This window comes from Mustelus asterias, chromosome 4 (genome assembly GCF_964213995.1).
Source record: "Mustelus asterias chromosome 4, sMusAst1.hap1.1, whole genome shotgun sequence".
Taxonomy (NCBI): Eukaryota; Metazoa; Chordata; class Chondrichthyes; order Carcharhiniformes; family Triakidae; genus Mustelus; species Mustelus asterias.
In genome coordinates, this window is record NC_135804.1 from 78,874,498 (window position 1) to 78,897,205 (window position 22,708).

A 22,708-nucleotide genomic window follows, 5' to 3' on the forward strand; every position below is an offset into this window, starting at 1 on the left:
CCCTTTTCTTACATTCCTTCTTTTTCACTGGAATATATTTTTACTGAGTACTGAGAAAAATCTCCTTAAAAATCCTCCACTGTTCCCCAACTGTCCCACCAATTGGTCTGTGTTCCCAGTCTACATTAGCCAACTCCGCCCTCATCCAATTGTAATCCCCCTTGTTCAAGCAGAGGACACTGGTTTGAGGCCCTACTTTCTCACCCTCCATCTGTATTAGAAATTCAACCATATTGTGATCACTCATTCGAAGAGGATCCCTCACAAGGAGATCATTAATTTTACCTGTCTCATTACACAGGACCAGATCCAAGATAGCTTGCTCCCTCGTAGGTTCTGTAACATACTGTTCGAGGAAACTATCGCGACAGCATTCTAAGAACTCTTCCTCAAGTCCACCGCGTCCCACTTGAGTTGACCAATCAATATGGAGGTTAAAATCCCCCATGATTATTGCTGTTCCATTTTTACATGCATCTGTTATTTGTTTGTTTATAGCCCGCCCCACCTTGAAGTTATTATATGGGGGCCTATAGACTACGCCCACCAGTGACTTTTTCCCCTTACTATTCCTTATCTCCACCCACATTGATTCCACATTTTGCTCCTTAGAGCCTATATCGTCTCTCACTAGCGCCCTGATGTTATCCTTAATTAACAGAGCTCCCCCACCTCATTTCCTTCCTGTCTATCCTTCCGAATTGTCTGATACTCCTGGATATTTAGTTCCCAGTCCTGGTCACCCTGCAGCCATGTTTCTGTAATGGCCACTAGATCATACCCATTTGTACTGATTTGTGCCGTCAACTCATTCACTTTGTTTCGAATGCTACGTGCATTCAGGTAAAGTGTCTTTATGTTAGTCTTTCTTACCTGGACCTGATTTGTTAGTGCATTCTTTTGTTTGCATGCTCTGTCCCTTCCTGTCACAGACTGGTTATTCTTCCCCAGACCATCTCCTTGCACTGTGTTGATCACCTCCCTTCTCATGCTTGTCACCTTTTTTACTCTGCCTGAGGTTAGATTCCTTCTATACTCTCTGTTCTATTACGTGGTCTGGAAACTTTACTAACCTCTCCTGAGCCCTCGGCTCCTTTAACTCATTGAAAGTCCTCATCATTAACCTGCACTCCTACCCTGTCCTTTCCCTTTGATTTTCTAATTCTCCATACAACTGAACCCTCCCCCCCACTATTTAGTTTAAAGCCCTATCTACAGCCCTAGTTATACGATTTGCCAGGACTCTGGTCCTAGCATGATTCAGATGAATACCATCCCATCGGAACAGGTCCCCTCTTCCCCAGTACTGGTGCCAATGTCCCTTGAATTCAAACGCATTCCTCCCACACCAATCTCTGAGCCACACATTTAACTCCTTAATCTTATTGACCCTGTGCCAATTCACTCGTGGTTCAGGTAGTAATCCAATGATTATACTTTTTTGTTTCTGCTTTTTAATTTAGCTCCTAGCTTTTCATATTCCCTTAGCAGAACCTCTGTTCCTGTTCTATCTATGTTGTTGGTACCTACGTGGACCACGACAACTGGATTTTTACCCTCCCACTCCAAGTTCCTCTGCAGCCCAGATGAGATATCCTGAACCCGAGCACCAGGCAGGCAACACAACCTTCGGGATTCTCGACCCTTGTCTCAGAGAACGGTGTCAATGCCCCTAACTACACTATCCCCAATTACGACTACATTTCATTTTTCTCCCCCGACTTGAACGGCTCCCTGTGCAATGGTGCTGCGGTCAGTTTGCTCATCCTCCCTGCAGTCCCCATTCCCGTCCACACAGGGAGCAAGAACCTCGTACCTGTTGGACAGGTTCAGGGACTGAGGCTCCTGGAACTCTCCCTCCTGGATCCTGCTACCTGCCTCACTCACAGCCACACCCTCTTGTCCTGACCACTGGCTGAATTCAAGTTAGTTAGTCTAAGGGGTGTGACTGCCTCCTGAACCACAGGGTCCATTTAACTCTTCCCCCTCCCTGATGTGTCGCAGTGTCCGAAGCTCAGAATCCAGCTCATCAACCCTGAGCCGGAGTTGCTCAAGCAGCCAACACTTACTGCAGACATGCTCACTGGGAACCACAATGGGGTCCACCAGCTCCCACATCATGCAGGAACAACACATCACCTGACCCTCCATCCTTATTTTATTTGCTTTGTTTTTAAGTTTTTAAAAACTAAGGACTGAACCTACCCTGCCTCGCCCGTTTCCGCGTAAGCCCGTTGAGCCAAAGCCCTTCAGCTCTCACTCTGCTACCTGCTCACTCCGCTGCCCGCTATCGACGCTGCCCACTGGATAGACAAGGTTTAACTGATCGCTCTGTGAAACACAAGGTTCTAAAAGGCACTTTGACACAATTTTACCATTTTGATTCTAAGTGCTGGTCGGACCTGAAAGTGGAAGTGTTTCAGATCCGACTTTTAGACCTGTTCTGAGGCGCCCCCATGCGCACTCTGCCTGCAAAAACATCAGTGATTCCGAATGGCGCTGCAGAAGCCTGTGGGTGGGGCTTAACACACCGAAAGCCTGCAGCTCTGATCGGCGCCTCCAACTGCACATGCGCAGAAAAAAAATGATAGAATGTGACTCCCTGCCACCTCACTCCTGGGCTGGATGCCTCCCCCTGGCCCTCACAGACATTACCCCACCCCCACAACATTACTGACCCCATTACCCCCCACCCTCTCCGCCACCCAGACTGATCACTGGCCCCTCCCGTTCCCCCTCCCCCCACCAATCTCAGGCAGAGTGGCAGCGGATCCCCCCTTCTCCCCCACTGATCTGAGGCAGAGTGGCAGCGGACACCCCCTTCTCCCCCACCAATCTCAGGCAGAGTGGCAGCGGACACCCCTGTCCTTCCCACCAATCTCAAGCAGAGAGCCGTTGGCCTCACCTTCCACCCCAGCCCCCACTGATCTCAAGCAGAGTGCCGTCAGACCCACCTTCCACCACCACCGATCCCCAACCCCCCCATCAATCTCGAGCAGAGAGCTGTCGGACGCTCGGCCCTTACCTCCTCTCTAACTGGAGCAACCGAATCGAACTTTTGTGGACCATGTCTGATTTGTGCCGATTCTGGATGGGTGAACAGTGGTAAAGGGGGAAGTGTCAGTAAGGTTGGGTGTGCAGCCCAAATGCATGTAAATGCATTTAAATGGCCATTGTGCCTATTTCGGGCACGGTCCTGATCGCAGCCATTTTCGGGCCTTGGTAAAGGGGGAACCGGCGCGGAGGCGGGCACGGATCACGCTATCGCCTCATGCCCAACTTTACCAAGTTTTCGTGCCCAAAAACGGGCGCAACGCGATTGTAAAATCAGGTCTAAACACATGTAAGATAGATGTCAGAGCAGCTGGTCGGTAATCGTTCAGTTCAGGAACCTGCTACTTCATAGCAACCACAACAATGCTGGCTGACTTCCAAACAGTGATGAACTGTAGGTCATATATTGAGTGGGACTCTAATGTAACTGAGAGGCTTAGAGCCAGAGTGGAGTGAGATTGTAATATCTGAGGAAAGTGTGCAGTGGGAATGTAGAAGAATTTCTGAGGATTGAGGAGTTGGACTTTGGGAGCTGTTGAAAGGGGTGTGAAGTGGCACCAGAGGCAAACCTGAGTAGGTGTGGATTTGCACAGTGGGAGTAACTGAGGGGTTACTGGATTGGAATTAAGGGTGATGTGGAGGAGGACTGCAGGAAGAGGTAAGAGGTGTGGGCAGTGGGATCAGGAGAATTTCTGGGAACTACAGAGCAGGTTGGATAACAAAGGGTTTGGAGTTGGACAGTTGGAGTATTGAGGAGAATGTGAGTGGAACAGAAGGAGTGCACAAGGAGTGAGTGGAATGGAATTGTAGGAGGAGCATGTTTCATGCTACAACCCCAATGGAGGAGACCAACGAAAGAACAGAACTTTCAACACAACCTGATGGACAAAATTATGCTTTTAAAAACAATCAAAACCAAAGTTAGCATAAATGAACAGGAAAATTGCTATCCATAGAGACTATGAAATTAATTATAGTGTAAATTATACTTTAAAGACTGATTTAACAAAGGCCAGTCCCATGGATTTATGAAGTCACCTTTCAGCATATCTGATATTAATCTCAGTCACAGAACCCCACAAAGCTTTGCTCTCTGCAGGCAGAGTTTTAGTTCCAGTATTCTCCCAGGAATTGGTTATTGAGTTGCCATCGGCAATAGCTTTAGCACCCCCTGAGATCCACAAAAAGACACACCTTTCAAGATGCTTTGCAGCTCTGCTGCCTGAATCAATCTTTTTGCTCTTCTTTTCCAGTTGCTTATGGCCTCTTTCTTTAGCTGTCTCCAATTCAGGCTCCTTTTCACATCCTGCCTGAACTGTTTCCCTTTTCCTAAAACCCTGAACACCTCAGGAGCTGTGCCTGCTCTGCTTAGTTGGGTTCCTGTTCTGAATCCCATCTCCTTGTGCTGAAATTTGACCTCTGAACTTTATGTATTCCTCCGAATTATCAACTGTTTCCCAGCAATCCGAGCCATAGTCTCATTTCTCAGAAATGATGTCTCAGCCAGGTATCCAGCCTTGCACTCCTCCTCCCCCTCTTACCAGAAAATTAAAGTTTGATTTTAGATTTGTTCAGGAATGTCCCAGAAATATAGGTTTTGAATACAGGTTAGGGCAAATAACAGCTTGCAAACTGTGGATGTCATCATAATGGGGTGAGGGCCTGAGGGGGAAAACAGTACAATGAATGGGTGAAGATTAGTATTGTGGGAACGCTTAAGTGGTGTGGATACCTGAGGTTGTTGTGCTGAACATTAGGAGTCAGTGAGTCTTTGTAAATTGTAATGTATGAGCATCCAAGGAGTGCGTGGAGTGGGATTGTAGGAGAGGGAGAGGGAGTAGGGCATGGAGTGCACTTTCCACACCTTCCCCTTCCGAGGGTTGAATTCATGTGGTTTTCACACATTGCAAAATGGTTCGGGTAATGACATCCAATGTGACTGTGACAAAGGCAAACTATCCCTCCTTGTCCTCCCCATCCTGACTGCAACTGTTGACGTTATTCTCCTCCAATACCTCTCCGCAGTCATCCAACAGGGTGGGATTGCTCTCACTACTTCCATTCTTATCTATCTAATCATATTCAGAATATTACATGCAATGACTTTCTGTTTCACGACTGCACCATTACCTCTGATGGTCTCCAAGGAGCTCTCCTTTACCCTTCCTAGTTCTCAACCACATTCCTCCCCCGCCCACCACTCCGCGACATTATCCCAAGACACAGCTTTTGTTTTAATATGTACATTGACACCCACCTCTGCATCACACTGCCACCGCTCCCCGCCGCCCCTCTCCCCCCCCCCCCTCCCCCCGGCCTCAACTCTTCCATTGTTGCTAAATTATTAGACAGTTGGTCTGATATCCAGCACTGGAAGAGCAGAAGTTCTCTCAAATTAATTGTTTGTAAGACTGAAGCCATGGTTTTTATTCCCCACTCTATCCCTCTCCCCGGCAACTGACTTGAACTAAATCTGACTATTCATCATCTTGGGGCCATCGTTGACCCTCAGATGATTTTCTGAACATAGAATCAAATTGTCATTAAGCTCACTTACTTCCACCTCCATAACCTCACCTGACTTTGCCTCTGCCTCATCTTATCTCCTGCTGAAACTATTATTCTTGTCTTTGTTATTTCCAGATCTGCGTATTCCAATGCACTCCTCACTGGTAAACTTGAGGTCATTCAAGACTCTCCTCCCCATGTCATACCAGGTTCACCTCTCAGCCCGGTATTCTCTGGCAAGAGTGTTGTAATGTCGATGAATTATCCATTCTGATTGTGGATATTAGTCTTCAGAAACCTTAAGCCGATACATAGCAATGTGTAATTGTAATTTTAACTGGTTTAAGAGGGTGGATGGAGGTAATGTTTACAACTGTTTTTTATTCTCTTTGTCTCTATTTTTTGTAAACCTTATATCTCAGAAACTAATGTTCACACTTCAACGAAGCTTGGTAGACTGATAGGGCATGGTTCAAAGAAGAACTTAGTCATTCTTGGAAAAGATGCAGGAACGGATCCAGGAATTTTTTAAAGGATCTATTAACATCGGGAGAAGGGCAAAATTAATTTTTAAATAATGTTTTGGATTGTTTTATTTAGAATGTTGATGATCCTTTTAATTTGGGGTTATCTCATCTGCGGAGATGGAACTTGTCACAGTTAAGAAAATATGAGCAGACTTTTCACAGCAGGTCAATGGGGATGAATTGACTTGAAATCCCCTCAGTGAGATGGAAGATATAGAGGGCAATTCTCCCAGCTCGCAGCGCTGCTCTAGCAATGCAACGGGTCGGGAGACATAAGTGGAGGCCGTTTAGTGGGCTTACCGCTGGGCGCCACAGCCACCGCGCGCTCCGGCTCTATGATTTTTGGAGTTATCAGCTCCAAATCCACAAAAGAAAAGTTGTTGAGGCTGGCAGTCATCTGAAAATTTCAGAACTTAAATGGATTTTTGTTTGGTAAGAGTGTGAAGGGGGTTTTAAAGGTGACAGAACTAAGGCAACTGGTCAGAATACTGATCAGCCATGATCCAATTGAAAAGGGAAACAGCCTCCAAGGGATGAATGGCCTATTCTAATGCTTGTTTTTAACTTAACAAAATCATACAGATTCAGATCAAAGTTTAATATCAGGGAAACACACGATGATGGAATCCCTGCCTCTTCCAACTTGCTGACACGGTCATTCCTGATCTTTTCCAATTCTTCCTCTTCATTCATTTTCATCGATTTGAGATCATTATCGATTTTAGATCGAACAAAATAGAATTTCTTCCCCAGTTGTTTAATCTCTTTGGCAAGTTTTTCATCATTTTCTCTGAATCGACAGTGTGAGATAATGGTGAAGAAATTGTATCTTTCAAATTTCATTTCTCTGAGATACTTATCCGCTGGGAATTTTGTCGTTCCAATTCCCGGCAGGTCCCAGAAACGAACATTCGGCAGGTTGGGATGCTTGTATCCGATTGGTTCCATTGTAGTTTCTGTGGTTCCAGTTTCAGCTGCTCCCTCATCAGCGTTCTGAAGTCCCCTCAGTGCATTGATAAAGGTGGATTTCCCTGCACCTGAACCTCCTGTCACTGCGATGTTCAGCTCTGTATTATCCAGATCATCTAACTTCTTCTGTATCAGTGGATTAACCACCCGACCCTTTCCATAATTAGATTTGAGCCCTTCCAGACCAGAGTAGGAAGATTGAACCATCTCCTGACTGAAAGAAACCATTTTATAATATGTTTTGCAATGGATTAAAAGAAAGAATTACAATTATGCAGCACATTGCACTAGATTTTACAGAGAGTGATTGACGGTAGTCATTCATTAAACTTATACATTTCTCAATGACTTTCTATGGATTTTTTGCATTGGAACATGAGGTGTTTAGAAATCCAAAGCAGTATTAAATCCTCTATTGGGGGTCTGGGACCTATATGACAGGGCCAGCAACTGCAGCTAAACTTTCACCATGCAGGGGGTGGGGTGAGGGGTGGAGGGGGGCTCACTTACCAAAATGGGTTCCCTACCCAATTCGAGACAGGGGCAGTGGGATCGGAAGTGGGCCATGTGAAGTGTGAAACTGATTTAGATATCCTCATAGCAACCGTCATCGAGGCTCCGGTTGTCCTGAGGGAGAGATCTGTGGTTTGTGTCAAAGCCTCACACAGCACCAGAGGGAAGTGAGATGAGTCAGGGGAGACACTGGCCTGGTACCCAGTGTAGGTTAGGCCCTCGCTTCACCAATGCCAATCTGGCGGTTGCATGGGAGGGAGGAAATCACCAGCTGAAATTAAAGAGGCCTGGATCCAGATCGCTGCCACCATCAATGGAAGAAGTGAAATAAATAGAATCTGGATCCAGTGCCATTAAAAGGGTTCAATGAACCAATAGGTTCTGGCAGAGGGGGTGTGATGTTCAATACACCAGACAGATGTCAAGCATGCAAGCTACAGCAAACACAGGATGCATGCTACTCTTGAACATACAAACATATGAAATACAAATAGAAGTTCAGCCCCTTTAGGCTTCTCCGTTATTCAATAAAATCATGGTTGATCTGTCTGTGTTTCCGCTTCTACATTCCCATCCATCCCCAATAATCTTTGTATCCTTTCCTAATAACAATCTAACTAAAATCAAAATACTGTGGTTGCTGGAAATCTGAAATAAAAACAGAAAATGCTGGATAAATTCAGCAGGTCTGGCAGCATCTGTGGAAAGAGAAACACAGTTAATGTTTTGAGTCCATTGACCCTTCTAAAAAACCTATCTAGCTCGGCCTTTAAAATATTCAGTGACTCGCTTCCACCGCCTTCTGAGGCAGAGAGTTCCAAAGTCACATCTCTTGACATGTAATGGTAACCCCAAATTTTAAAAGAGTGACCCCCTCGTTCTGGACTCAGTCACACAGAGGACAGCACAGTGGTACAGTGGTTAGCAGCATCAGGGACCCAGGTTCGATTCCCGGCTTGGGTCACTGTCTGTGCAGAGTCTGCACGTTCTCCCGGTGTCTGCGTGAGTTTCCTCCGGGTGCTCCAGTTTCCTCCCACAGTCCATAAGTCGTGTGGTTAGGTGCATTGGCCATGCCAAATTCTCCATCAGTGCACTCAAACAGGCACCAGGGTGTGGCGACTAGGGGATTTTCACAATAACTTCATTGCAGTATAAGCCTATTCTGACACGAACAAATTATCTTTCACAAGAAAAAATTATTTCAATGTCCACCTTGTTAATACTGTTCAGGATCTTTTATTCTTCAATTAAGTGACCCCTTCATTTGTCTGTATCCCAGCAGAAACAAGCCCAGTTTGTTCAACTGTTCCTCATAAGATTACGCACTCATTCCAGGTATCAATCTGGGAAACCTTTATAAACCTCCTCCAACATATTGACATTGTGCCTTAAATAAGGAGGGCAAAGCTGCAGGTAGTATTTGAGATGTGATCTCACAAATGCCCTGTACAACTGAAGCATAACATCCTTACTTTTAGGTTGAATTTCTCTCATAATAAAGGTGTGGAGATACCGGCGTTGGACTGGGGTGGGCACAGTAGGAAGTCTCACAACACCAGGTTAATGTCCAACAGGTTTATTTGGAATCAAGAGCTTTCGGAGTGCTGCTCCTTCATCAAGTGAGTGGAGGTAGGTTCACAAACATGGCATATAGAGGCAAAGACACAATTGCAAGATAATTACAGATTGGAATATGAGTCTTTATGGTAATCAAGTTTTTACAGATACAAACAGTGTGCGTGGAGAGAGGGATAATCACAGGTTAAAGAGGTGTGAATTGTCACAAGCCAGGACAGTTAGTAGGATTTTGCAAACCCAGGCAGTATGGTGGGGGTTACATGTAGAGAGACATGAACCCAAGAACCTGGTTGAGGCTGTCCTCATGCGTGCGGAACTTGGCTATCAATTTCTGCTCAGCGATTCTGCATTGTCATGTGTCTTGAAGGCCGCCTTGGAGAACGCTTACACAAAGATCGGAAGCTGAATGCCCTTGACTGAAGTGTTCCCTGACTGGAAGGGAACACTCTGTAGTACCTGTTAATTCTCAGATACTTTCGACCAGTTTGCTTACTCTAAGGTTTTACCCCGGTGTCCTTATTTGCAAGATGGACAAACGACAAACACAAGTAAAGGTTCAACAAGTTTATTAATAATAACTCTAGTAACCCTTAAATTACCCACATAAAACAAGAGGATACCCCAGATTCAAGTATACTACCCGTAAAGATGGTTTGGTTGAACTGCAGGCTCAATCCTCTGAGTCCCTCTGGTCCATCGTCACGAAGGTGAGTCTCGATGGCAGCTTCTTCCTTCCTTCCTTCTCTGGTCAGTCTTCCGAATGGTCACTGCCCTCTCCCCTGTTGAGTCTTCGCTCCGGTGTGTCTCCAAGTGTGTTCTTTATCCCCCAGCCTGCTTGCCTTTCCAGAAACTTCTCTGGCTTCCGGCCAATGAGGTTCCAAGCGGGGGTTCCAATACCCAGTGGGTTTCTTGATGTCTGCCTGACAGGACACCAGGGTCCGCCCCCAGGTGTCCCATCTCCATGTTGTTGCTCATGTATAACTTGTTATCAGATAAGGTATCTACAGGAACTCTTGGTGACAGAATATCTGGCCCAATCTGGGCTTCTAACAATAGGCGGGTGCATTTCAATGAGGTGCAATGATCTCCTGCTGAGTATCAGTAGATTGTAACGACCTTTGATGGGTCAGGTGCAGACACCTTTGTGTATTTGTACAATTGGCCTGCCTATGGTTTGACTGTGTTTGACTTTAATATGCCCAATTCTTTAATTTAGGATATCCAATTTTATCAGCCTTAAAACTGGGCCCTGTTTATATCACCACAACTCCTGCCTAGCGATTGTTGCGTGGTGTCTGTTCATCCATTGCCGTAGTGTCTGCATGGTCTCGCCAATGTATTCCGCCTCGGGACATCCATTCCTGCAGCGTATGAGGTTGACAACATTGGCCGAGTTACATGAGTATCTACCATGTATCTGGTGGGTGGTGGTCTCACGTGTGATGGTGATATCCATGTCGATGATCCGGCATGTCTTGCAGAGGTTGCTGTGGCAGGGTTGTGTGGTGTCGTGGTCACTGTTCTCCTGTAGGCTGGGTAGTTTGCTGCGCACAATGGTCTATTTGAGGTTGGGCGGTTGTTTGAAGACAAGTAGTCAGGAGATGCATCAATGCCAGCCTCATCAGCTGTGCTCACAAGATAGCCCCAAACATCACCATAGCACAACGCAACGCCATCTGCACTGTCAAGACCAATCGCAACATGATCATCAGACCAGCAAAGGAGGAGCCATTGTCATACTGAACAGAACGGACTACTGCAAAGGAGTGTACCGACAACTGAACAACCAGGAACACCACAGACAGTTACCTGCAGATCTGACCAAAGAACACACCCGCCAACTCAACAGACTGACCAAGACTTTTGATCCAGACATTCAGAGAACCCAACATGCTCTCATCCCACGTACTCCCTGCATTGGAGATCTCCACAGCCTCCCGAAGATACATAAGGCCAACACACCCGGCCATCCCATCGTATCAGACAATGGCACCCGATGAGAGAACCCCTCTGGCTACACCGAGGGTATCCTGAAACCCATCGTACAAGGAACCCCAGATTCTGTTGCGACACTATGAATTTCTTCCAGAAACTCAGCAACCATGGAGCAGTTGAACCAGGAACAATCCTCGTCACAATGGATGTCTCAGCACTCTACACCAGCATCCCCCACAACGACGGCATTGAATCATAGAAGAATCATAGAAACCCTACAGTGTAGAAAGAGGCCATTCGGCCCATCGAGTCTACACCGACCACAATCCCACCCAGGCCCTACCCCCATATCCCTCCATATTTACCCGCTAATCCCTCTAACCTATCCATCTCAAGACACTAAGGGGCAATTTTAGCACAGCCAATCAACCTAACCCGCACATCTTTGGACTGTGGGAGGAAACCGGAGCACCCGGAGGAAACCCACGCAGACACGAGGAGAATGTGCAAACTCCACACAGACAGTGACCCGAGCCGGGAATCGAACCCAGGTCCCTGGAGCTGTGAAGCAGCAGTGCTAACCACTGTGCTACCGTGCTGCCCCTCTTGCGGGCAGACCAACCTGGGGGCAGACCAATTGCTGCAACAGCCTCAGTACTCAACACCGACAACTGCTAGATGCAATTTTACAACTCATCTGCTTCATCCTGGATCACAACGTCTTCACCTTCGAAAACCAGTTCTTCATCCAGACACACGGAATACCCATGGGGACCAAATTCGCACCTCAATATGCCAACATCTTAATCCAGAAGTTCAAGCAAGACCTCTTCACCACACAGGACCTTCAACCGATGCAATACACCAGATACATCAACGGCATTTTCTTCCATTGGACTCATGGCGAAGAGTCACTGAAATGACTACGTGTTGACATCAACAAGTTCCATCCCACCATCAGACTCACCATGAACTACTCTCCAGAATTGATTGCATTCTTGGACACACGCATTTCCATCAAGGACAGTCACCTCAGCATTTCACTCTACCACAAGCCCATGGATAACTGCACGATGCTCCACTTCCCCAGCTTCCACCCTAAATATGTTAAAGAAGCCATCCCCTACGGACAAGCCCTCCATTTACACAGAATCTGCTTAGATTAGGAGGAATGCAACAGACACCTACAGACACCCTCGTAAGTACAGGATATGGCACTCAACTCATTGATTGACAGTTCCGATGCGCCACAGCGAAAAACCACACCGGCCTCCTCAGAAGACAAACACAGGACATGACCAATGTTCATCATCTAGTACTTCCCCGGAGGGGGAAGACTATGACATCTTCTTTGGAGCCTTCAACATGTCATCAATGACGATGAACATCTCGCCAAGGCCATCCCCACACCCCCACTACACGCCTTCAAATAACCGCCTAACCTCAAACAGACCATTGTTCACAGCAAACTACTCAACCTACAGGAGAACAGTGACCATGACACCACACAACACTGCCACAGCAACCTTGCAAGACGTGCCGGATCATCGACATGGATACAACCATTACACGTTGTGTATAGGTTAACCACCACCCACTCGGTACACAGTACATACTCATGTGCCTCGGCCAACATTGCCTACCTCATACGCTGCAGGAAAGTGTGTTCCAAAGCATGGTACATCAGCAAGACCATGCTGACGCTATGACAATGGATGAACGGACACCATGCCACAATCACCAGGCAGGAGTGTTCCCTTCTGCAGTAAAGGGCATTCAGCCTCCGATCTTCGTGTAAACGTTCTCCAAGGCGGTCTTCAAGACACACAACAACGCATTCCAACCATTCCAATCTGTAATTGCTTTGCAATTGTGTCTTTGCCTCTATGTGCCATGTTTTTGAACCTACCTCCACTCACCTGATGAAGGAGTAGTGCTCCGAAAGCTCGTGCTTCCAAATAACCCTGTTCTCTATAACCTGGTGTTGTGAGACTTCTTACTGTGCCCACCTCAGTCCAATGCCGGCATCTCCACATCCTGTTAGCTCGCTAATCTTCTAATGTGTTACCCTCTACACCGTGAGCTTTTATTTTCCACAATAAACATTAATGTGGAACTTCAACAAACATCTTCTGGAAATCCACGCACGATATGTCAACAGGCTCCCCTTCATCCACGGCATGTTTTACTTCTAAGTGCCCAGTTATAACCCCTTTAATAATCATTCTAACACCTTTCCCGTGTAGATGCCAAACTAACTGACCTCCAGTTTTCTGCCTTCCTCCCCTCTTGAATAGAGAGGTTATATTTGCTACTTTCCAGACAGATGGAACCTTTCCAGAATCTAGTCAATTGTGGAAAATTAACACCAATGCATCTCATATCTCATTAGCCACCTCCCTTAAGACCCTAGGATGAAGTCCATCAGGATCCCAATACTTGACAACCTGCAGCTCCATCAGTTTGCGCAGTAATGCTTCCCTAGTGATTGTAATTTCATCAAGTTCACTTCTCCCTTCCACCTCATGATTAACAGCTATTACTGGAATGTCTCTTGTATCCTCTATAGTGGAGACAAAAGCAAAATATCTGTTCATTTCCTCCACTATTTCCTTATTATCCAATATTAACTCCCTATTCTCACTCTCCAGAGGACCAACACTAACTTTACTTACACTTCTCCTTTTTAAATACCTGTAGAAACTCTTGCTTTTCACTTTTACATTTCCAGCTAGTTTCTTTTCATTCTCCAATTCCTTTCTCCTGATTAACCTTTCAGTCATTCTCTGCCATTCTTTATATTCTGATCATTTTTCATTACAGTGTGGGAATATACTTATTCTGAATATCCTGAAATGTCCTTCAACTGTCTGCCACTGCTTCTCTATTGATTACCCCCTAGCTTAGTATCGCAGTTAACTTCAGCTAGCTCAACTTTCATGCCCATACATTTGACCCTATTTAAGTTTAAAATACTAGTCTGAGACCCACTCTTCTCTCTTTCAAACTAGATGTAAAATTCAATCATATTGTAGTTGTTACTATCAGAGGTGCCTTTACTCTGAGATCATAAATAAAGTAGTCTGGTACAATTGGAAAATGATGTGGCGATGCCGGCGTTGGACTGGGGTAAACACACTAAGAAGTTTAACAACACTAGATTAAAGTCCAACAGGTTTATTTGGTAGTAAAAGCCACAAGCTTTCGGATTGAGTTTGTGTCTTTATATGCCCTGTTTGTTAACATAATTCCCACTCACCTGAAGAAGGAGCTTAAGGCTCCAAAAGCTTGTGGCTTTTGCTACCAAATAAACCTGTTGGACTTTAACGTGATGTTGTTAAACTTCTTACAACTGGAAAAACCAAGCTCAAAACTTACGGTGAGATTGTGGAGATGTTGCAGAGCCACTTCTTTCCTGGGTCATCGCCAAGAAGTTCAGAATCCATCAATGTAACTACCAAGAAAGGGAATCAATCACACAATTTGTAGTTACTTTGAAGAAATTAGCTGAATTCTGTGAATTTGGAGATGTCTTGAACGATACCATTAGAGACAGACTATTGTGTGGATTAAGAAGCAAAGCTATCTAGAAAAGGCTGTTCACAGAAAGCAACTTGGACCTAAAGAAGGCTTTAGAAATCATGATCTCTTTGGAACTAGAAGCTAATTAAGCTCAAACATTGTAGTCCATAAGGTATCAGCCAAAACCTGAACACAGACACAGGTTCGAAATTTCTATCTATGTGCAAAAACTGGGCACACAGCAGCAGATTGCTGGAGTAAAGGTGCAAAATGCTGGCATTGTGTTAAAAGGGGAACATTGAACATACGTGTTGGAGAAAGAAACAAGTTTTCAACAACAATTATAAGAAGCATGATCCAAATGAATCAAGTGGAAAACCAAATAGAGGGGAGAGTAGCCATGTGATATGAAAAGGGAGTGAAAAAGGGCCAGAGTCACACTCAGATAATGAACCGTTGTTGAAAATATTGTCAATTAACGGAGCACCCTGCCGTTAGTGGGTCATTACCTTACGGAACGGTCAACCGGTAAAAATGGAGGTGGTCACCAGAGCCGCTGTTTTATTGGTATTGAGAACAGTTTACCAAAAGAAACTGTCACATGTTGTCTTGAAACCCTCAAAGATAAAGGCCACTCGTCCCTTCGAAAGACTGAGTGTGGACTTTAAGGGCCCCCTTCCCTCGACAGATCGGAACGTGTACTTCCTCAATGTGGTTGATGAGTACTCACGATTCCCTTTTGTCATTCCCTGTTCTGATATGACCGCTGCCATGGTTATCAAGGCATTACGTGATCTTTTCACCCTGTTTGGTTACCCCTGTTACATCCACAGCGATAGGGGCTCGTCGTTCATGAGCGATGACTTGAGGCAATACCTGCTCTCATATGGGATTGCCTCGAGTAGAACCACGAGCTACAACCCAAGGGGTAACGGACAGGTCGAATGAGAGAATGCTACAGTCTGGAAGGCTGTCTTACTGGCGTTGAGGTCTAAAGGTCTTCCAGTCTCCCGTTGGCAGGAGGTACTCCCTGATGCGCTCCACTCCATACACTCACTCCTGTGAACGGCAACCAACGCTACTCCTCATGAGAGAATGTTTTCATTCCCTAGGAAGTCTTCCTCTGGGACCTCATTACCATCTTGGTTGACGTACTCAGGACCTGTCCTCCTGCGGCGACATGTTAGGACCCGCAAGTCCGACCTTTGGTTGAACAGGTCCATCTCCTCCACGCCAACCCTCAGTATGCCTACGTGGCATATCCTGACGGGCGAGAGGACACGGTCTCGATTCGAGATCTGGCGCCAGCAGGGGACTTGGAAACCCCTGTCGCTCCCACACCTACTGTTAGGGACCCCCCAACCATTTTTTTCCCTCCTGACACGGCGCGGGCAGTATCGGGACCACCACTTAACCCTCTTACTCCCGTGTACAGCTTGCCTGAGCCCAGGAGATGGTCGCCACTTCAAGGCGTGCCCGAGTTCAGCGGATTGTCACCACCTCAGGGTCTACCAGCCCGTGAGGCACTGGAGGAGTCGCTGGACATCGCCTTGGAGAGAACGTCACCGCGATTTCCTGAACCGGTGTCATCGCCGGTGTTGAGGCGGTCACAACGACGGTGCGGTCCCCCAGACCGTTTGAACTTATAGACAAACGAACAATTATTCTGTGTTTTGTACCCCGCCGGCCTTTGTTTTCAAAGGAGGGGTGAATGTGGTGAACCATTGTTGGTTCCCACTAGGTAGTGCTGAGCCATGGTCTGGCCAGTACTATGAGTCTGTATATATGTTACTGTTGGGGTTAGGGTTGGGCTGTTCTACCTGTTAATATAGTTGTTATGGTACACCCCAGTCGGCTCCGCTTCCTGGGAGAGGTATAAAGGTCACTGCTCTGCCTGGTGACCCTTTAGTCTGGGATCGTGTACTGTATATGGTAGCTCTGTTATTGATGGCAATAAAAGCCTTTATTTCCCGAGTACATCACGTCTCTCGTGTGTTATATCGCGCATCAGTGAGGATGACCGGAATGCGTTTACGTGCTCACTTTGTAAATTCATAACCACAGAGCAACAAGAAATCGAGGCGCACCTCGAAACTCCTTACCATAAGGAAATCCTCAAGTTCATTGGAAAGAATATTCCATTTGGAAAAGGAGCTGCTGACTTCCTTCATGCATTAAAAGTCAACAAGGATAAAAAGATTGTTGATCATAAAAAATGGCAACAACAGGAGAAAAAGGAGCCAGCACAGAAATTCATGAAGAATGTTTGCATGGGATTTGATCCACATGATTGAATGAAAAGAGTTGGAGTTGTTCAGAGTGCAGTCTGCAACACCAATATTCTTCCAATATTTCACTCTGTACAGCAGCATCTGAAGCCAAGTGAACATAGCAACAGCAAGAAGAATTACCATAACCTGACATTGCGTAACAAACTCATCCGAAAGGCTAAATTTGAATTCTTAAAGGGTGAGAATCCTTTTGGAAATTCTCAGGAGCAATGGCTTCAGTGAGGAAGTTTAGAAGTTGCATTCCAGCAACAAGACCTGAAACACGAGGGTGAATGCAGCAACAACACAATCCTGAGGGCAGCGTCTGACAGACGCGCTACAATCTAAAGAAGGCACCACAGAGGCTGTGCCACGAGATTCCGGAAAAAGGAGAATGTGGTAATACAGCCTGCAGTTAGCAACTGAAAAACAGATCAACAACCTGGGGCAAGAGTTCAAGGAAGGGCATTGTCTGGTAGCAGTGACAGAGACCACATAATCATCTTGGCTCATGTAGATCAGGCCTAGGACAGGGTAAACGGTCGCTTGCCCTGTCTTGTCAGCCTGGATCAGAAATGTTTCAACTTGTTGAGACTCTGAATTGAATTTGATTGAGTTGGAAAAGTATTTTTAAAAATTTTAAAAATGGGGATATGGTTCGGAGCGGCAGGGGCATGCGCCAAAAACTGGGAGGAGCGCATCGCCAAAGCCAGACAAAAATTGGGATTGTGGGAGCAACGCTCCCTCTCCATCACTGGGAAGAACCTTGTGATCCGATGCGAGGTTCTGTCCGTGTTGTTGTACGTGGCGCAGGTGTGGCCTCTCCCCAAGTCCTGCGCAGCAGCAGTGACCCGGGCCATCTTCAAGTTCATCTGGAGATCAAAGATGGATCGTGTCCGCAGGGAGGCGATGCACAAATCTCCAGAGAACGGAGGGAAAAACATTCCCAACACCGCCCTCATCCTGATGGCCACCTTTGTGTGCGGCTGCATCAAGCTGTGTGTAAATCCTCGGTACAGTAACAGCAAGTGCCACTATTTTTTGAGGTTCTACCTGTCCCAAGTGTTGCGGAGGATGGGTCTGGCCACATTGCCGCGGAACGCTCCAAGTAGTTGGACCGTACCGCAGCACCTGTCCTTCGTGGAGAAATTCTTCCGGAAACACACCTTTGACCACATGGCTATCAAGCAGTGGTCAGCACGTAATGTCCTTGAGGCCCTGAGAGAAAAGGAGATGGCAGATCCTGTCGGATGGTTCCCTGAACGGACTGTCAATGTCATTTGGCAGAATGCCTCATCACCAGAACTCACAAACAAGCATCAAGACCTGGCTTGGCTGGTGGTGAGAAGGGCACTCCCCGTCAGATCCTTTATGCACGCCCGAGGGCTCAACCCTCACCGCACGCTGCCCTCGAAGCGGCTGCGGGGCTGATGAGACGGTCGCACACCTCCTTGTGGAATGTGCCTTTGCAAAGAAGGTCTGGAACGAGATGCAGTGGTATTTGTCGCGGTTCGTCCCGAGCAGCTCGGTGATGCAGGACTCTGTGCTCTACGGGCTGTTTCTGGGGACGCACACCGAGACAAATATCAACTGCTGCTGGAGGGTCATCAACTCGGTGAAGGACGCGCTTTGGTCCGCCCGAAACCTGCTGATCTTCCAGCTGAAAGAATTGTCCTCGACCGAGTGTTGCAGACTGGCACATTCCAAGGTCCAGGACTACGTGCTCAGGGACGCGCTCAAGCTTGGGGCAGCCGCCGCCAAGGCACAATGGGGAAAGACCACCGTGTAAAGCGTCTCAACCGAGGCAGACCGAGGGCCGGGTAACTGCAGAATACCCTCGGCCTGCGTAACTGTGTGCCAACCTGAAAAGTAACGGCACACAGTAAACTCTGACGTATGTATATAGTTTTAAGAAATGAAATGTAACGAAATGTAATGTTTTGTAAATAAGCACTGTGTTGTACTGTAAAAATGATTCTTTTTTGCACTGTTCACGACTTTTGGATCTGTCACTTTGCAATGTTTTATTGGAGAGTTTTGTTTTGTGAATAAAGTATATTTTTGAAATAAAAAAATATATAAAAATGCCTACAGCAACCAATCCACATCACTATTCTGATACCCTCACTTAGACACTTGCTTTCACTTGACAATGGAGGGTGTCTTTCAGAGGTCCACCTTCTAGTAGCAGTGACTGTGCCTCTGCAAATCTAGCCTGCAGCACCAATCAGCATTGCTGCTCTGATGCCCTCAGCGAGACAATTGCCTTCCCTTGAAGACAGAGGGTGTCTTCCAGAGATCCACCTTCTGGGAACAGTGACTGCACCTATGCAAATCTTACCTGCAACAACCAATCAGCATCACTGCTCTGCAGCCCCCACCTGCTGCCCATCAGATGATGCAAATGCTGGACATTACCTTTCAGCATGGAGCACATTCCCCTCTGAATCACAAGGTTCCGGAGGTTGTATCCTCACTCCAGGGCTTGAGCGCAACACTCAGAGTCCACCCTCCAGTGCAGTACTGAGGGAGTGTTGCATTGTCAGGGGTGACTTATATCGGATGAGACAATAAACGCATCTTCCTGTTTGAGTGGATGTCAAAGATCCCATGGGACTGTGCTGAAGAAGAGCAGGGAAGTCCGCCCACCCCGCCCATGTCCTGGGCAATATTTATCCCTCAATCAACAGAAAAACTAGCCATTAATATCATAGTTCTGGCGGGGGGGGGGGGGGGGGGGGGTGTTGGGGAGGTGGTTGTGAGCCAATCAGCTGCCTTGTTCAAGGATATCATTGGCTGGAAAACACTTTGAGTCATCGTGGGTCCTGAAAGGTGCTATATAAATGTAAAACTCTTTTCTGCTTAATTTCCATCTAACTAAAATTACATCACATTTTACACTGCAAAAATAGATCATTTAACTGGTGTTAATGCTTCACACCAACCATCTTCCACCTTGTCTCAGCCAACTCTATCACCATTTACTTTGTCCCGATTATGTAGAAAAAGATGGAATCCTATCAGGAAATATTGGACTTTAAATAAGACCTGAGTATTTCTTTTAAGTGGATACACAAACCCAAAGATGACTGACGATGTACAGTCAAACTCTGGCTGTATTGCTGCAGAGTAATTCTCTTATAGGCAATCAAACCCCATTCTGTTACTGGACAAGATATGTCTAAATCACCCAGACACACTAATTGCCATCTCCGGTCGAGACAAAGGGACATAATGGCCATCTCATCAAGAGATTTCCTGTGTAATGCCCAGATGTTTTTTTTGTGCATTCGCTTTCCCACTTGGAATACACAAAGATTGGGTTCAAAACCATTGATGTCACACCGTTCATGTCACACTATCTGTAACCCCCACAACTTGCCTGGGTGTGCAAAATCTCACTAACTGTCCTGTCTGGAGACAATACACATCTCTTTAATCTGTGCTTAATGCTCCCTCCACTCACATTGTCTGTACCTTTAAGACTTGATTAGCTGTAAAGACTCACATTCCAATCGTTATTCATGCAAATTGAGTTTGTGTCTTTGTGCCCTGTTTGTGATCAGAACTCCCACCCACCTGACGAAGGGACAGCCTGTTCCGAAAGCTAGTGGCTTTTGCCACCAAATAAACCTGTTGGACTTTAACCTGGTGTTGTGAGACTTCTTACTGTGATTGGAATTCAGCCCAGTCCATGAAAGACCACGGCAGAAAAGAGAACTGGGAATCTTCACTGTCAAACTACAGAACACCACAGTCACAAAACCAACTATTCACTTGGTGAAGTCAACTCTACTGGAATCTTGAATCATAATGGCTGCAGTCCTTCATCATCTCCTACTCATGGGTCAAAAGCTGTTCTGTATACCTTTCTTTTTTTAACTTACTTTGAACTGAGTTCTCCCTTCCACTCTGAATGTATATGCATGTATTTTAGCATTTTCTTGCCTTTTGTAATTAATAAACTCAATCTTTACCACAAGAAAACCTGGTTAAATTTGCTCCTTTTAAAACATAGCTATTGGGTCGAGGAAAAGATATCCATGAAAAGGGATCCTTTTCAGATTAAATGTTGTAACCAACAAAGGGGGTGAGTCAAATAAAGACAGGGGGGAAGTTCATCCCTCCTCACTGCGTTTGTAACAATTTGGGGGTATCCCAGCTGAATGATAACAAATTGAAGGGTCTCTTCAGGATCAAGAACTTTAGGGACCTTCATCTGGTGGGTGGTTGTAGCACCCTCTACTTTCATTCACACCTACTTACCTAACTTCCTTGAAACACATCATTACTTTCTCTCTGAATCTCTCTGTCACAGAGAGTTCCACGTTCTCTGTTCTCAGCTCTCACCTTTCTGGAATGTAACACCATTGAATCCCATATGGAAATCACAGTAGCTTTTCCAGTGAGTTCTTACCAAGAACAGGTGACAGAAGCTCTAATTGTTTACTTTCAAATTTCACCTCTTACAGTGGGTGAAGTTTGGATCTTTGGAGCTGAGGCTGCAAGTCTGGTTTGTGAAAAGTTCATTCTGGAGATTGCATTGTGAGTAATTAAACTCTAGCTGGGGTTCTCTGGATGTTCACGCCCCGCTACCACTGTCAGCAAGAATGGAGAATTTGGTGTTCAGCCAAATCTCCATTCACAGCAGAGAACTGGAGAATCCTAGCTGTGGGTGAGGTCGGAGAATCCTGGCCTCCATGTCTGCAGCAACAGCATGAACTGAAGTTCATCCAAATCTCCACTGCCCATGACATAATTCACACCAAAATCCTGGTCACCCATTGGACCCCTCCCAGGATACATGTATCATCAAGGCAGTTTGCTGGAAATATGAGGAGAACCCTATTTCAGGATGTTGACAGTTGTGAAATGAGTTTGGAGGACTCCATGATTAAACAATCAAAATCCAATCATTGACAGACTTTATTGGACAACCGAGATGAGAATACAAGTAAGTCCTCTATCACCAGCATTAGGCGCTAGAGCCTCACCAGTCAAGGTTGTTCCTAAATTCACCTGACAAAAGAATTAAGCCTTTCTCCTGATATCTCTCTTGAAATAAACTGACTTGTACTGTTCCTTTGACTGTAACATAGCGATTCAGATGACAAATGGTTTTGGGATAAAAACTACTTGAGTTGGGGTGTACCATGGTGAATCAATGGCTGCTTTCAAAGCTGGTGAATCATTTCACAATTATTACCTGCATTACACACGCACTAAGGCTTAAATTTTCCCATCCCACTTGCTGCGCATCATGGGTAGGATGGATGTGACAAACCAGCAAAAGGTCTGTTGATTTTTGTGGAAATTTCCAGTCACAATGCAGATGGAAGCGGAAAATCTAATGATGTTCTGTTTTGTTTATAGCTCCCACATTATAATTCCCAATATCATGCGTATAATCTCTTTGCTTTTTCACATTGGATGCTAAGTATCCCATAATGGCAAATGACTATACCAAATCATTCAGCAGTCATAGTATTCTAGCCCATCTGTCACTGTTCACAGAATGAATGGATGACCTATGAGGAACAGTGTGAGAATTTGCTTTTTAATACACTTAGTCAATGATGAAAGTGAAATTATTTTGAATACATTAAAGTTCTTTAAGGATGTAAGAAGCAAGGTGGTTAAAGGAGAACCGATAGGTGTGTTGTATTTGGATTTCCAAAGTGTATTCATTAAGGTGCCACATAAAAAGTTACTACAGCAGAGCTCATGGTTTTGGAATAATATATTAATATAGGTTGGTTAATTAACAGGCAACTAAAGGTTGGGATAACTAGGTGGTTTTCAGCTTTACAAACTGCGATGTCACAGGGCTCA

At 45.7% G+C, this 22,708-nt stretch overlaps 2 protein-coding genes across 2 annotated transcripts in view; one reads left to right on the forward strand and one right to left on the reverse strand.

Moving 5' to 3' along the window:
• The window catches only part of LOC144492802 (interferon-inducible GTPase 5-like), a 72,695-nt gene that overhangs the window by 39,018 nt on the left and 10,969 nt on the right, over positions 1-22,708 (forward strand). The gene's annotated exons all lie outside the window — the stretch shown is intronic.
• LOC144493132 (interferon-gamma-inducible GTPase 10-like) lies at positions 4,089-21,236 on the reverse strand. The gene is made up of 3 exons (XM_078212034.1): positions 21,143-21,236; positions 6,670-7,272; positions 4,089-4,383 (listed from the first exon to the last, which is right to left on the reverse strand). Exons 1-3 carry the CDS (start codon positions 21,163-21,165, stop codon positions 4,089-4,091), a joined length of 921 nt encoding a protein of 306 aa, XP_078068160.1. The 5' UTR covers positions 21,166-21,236.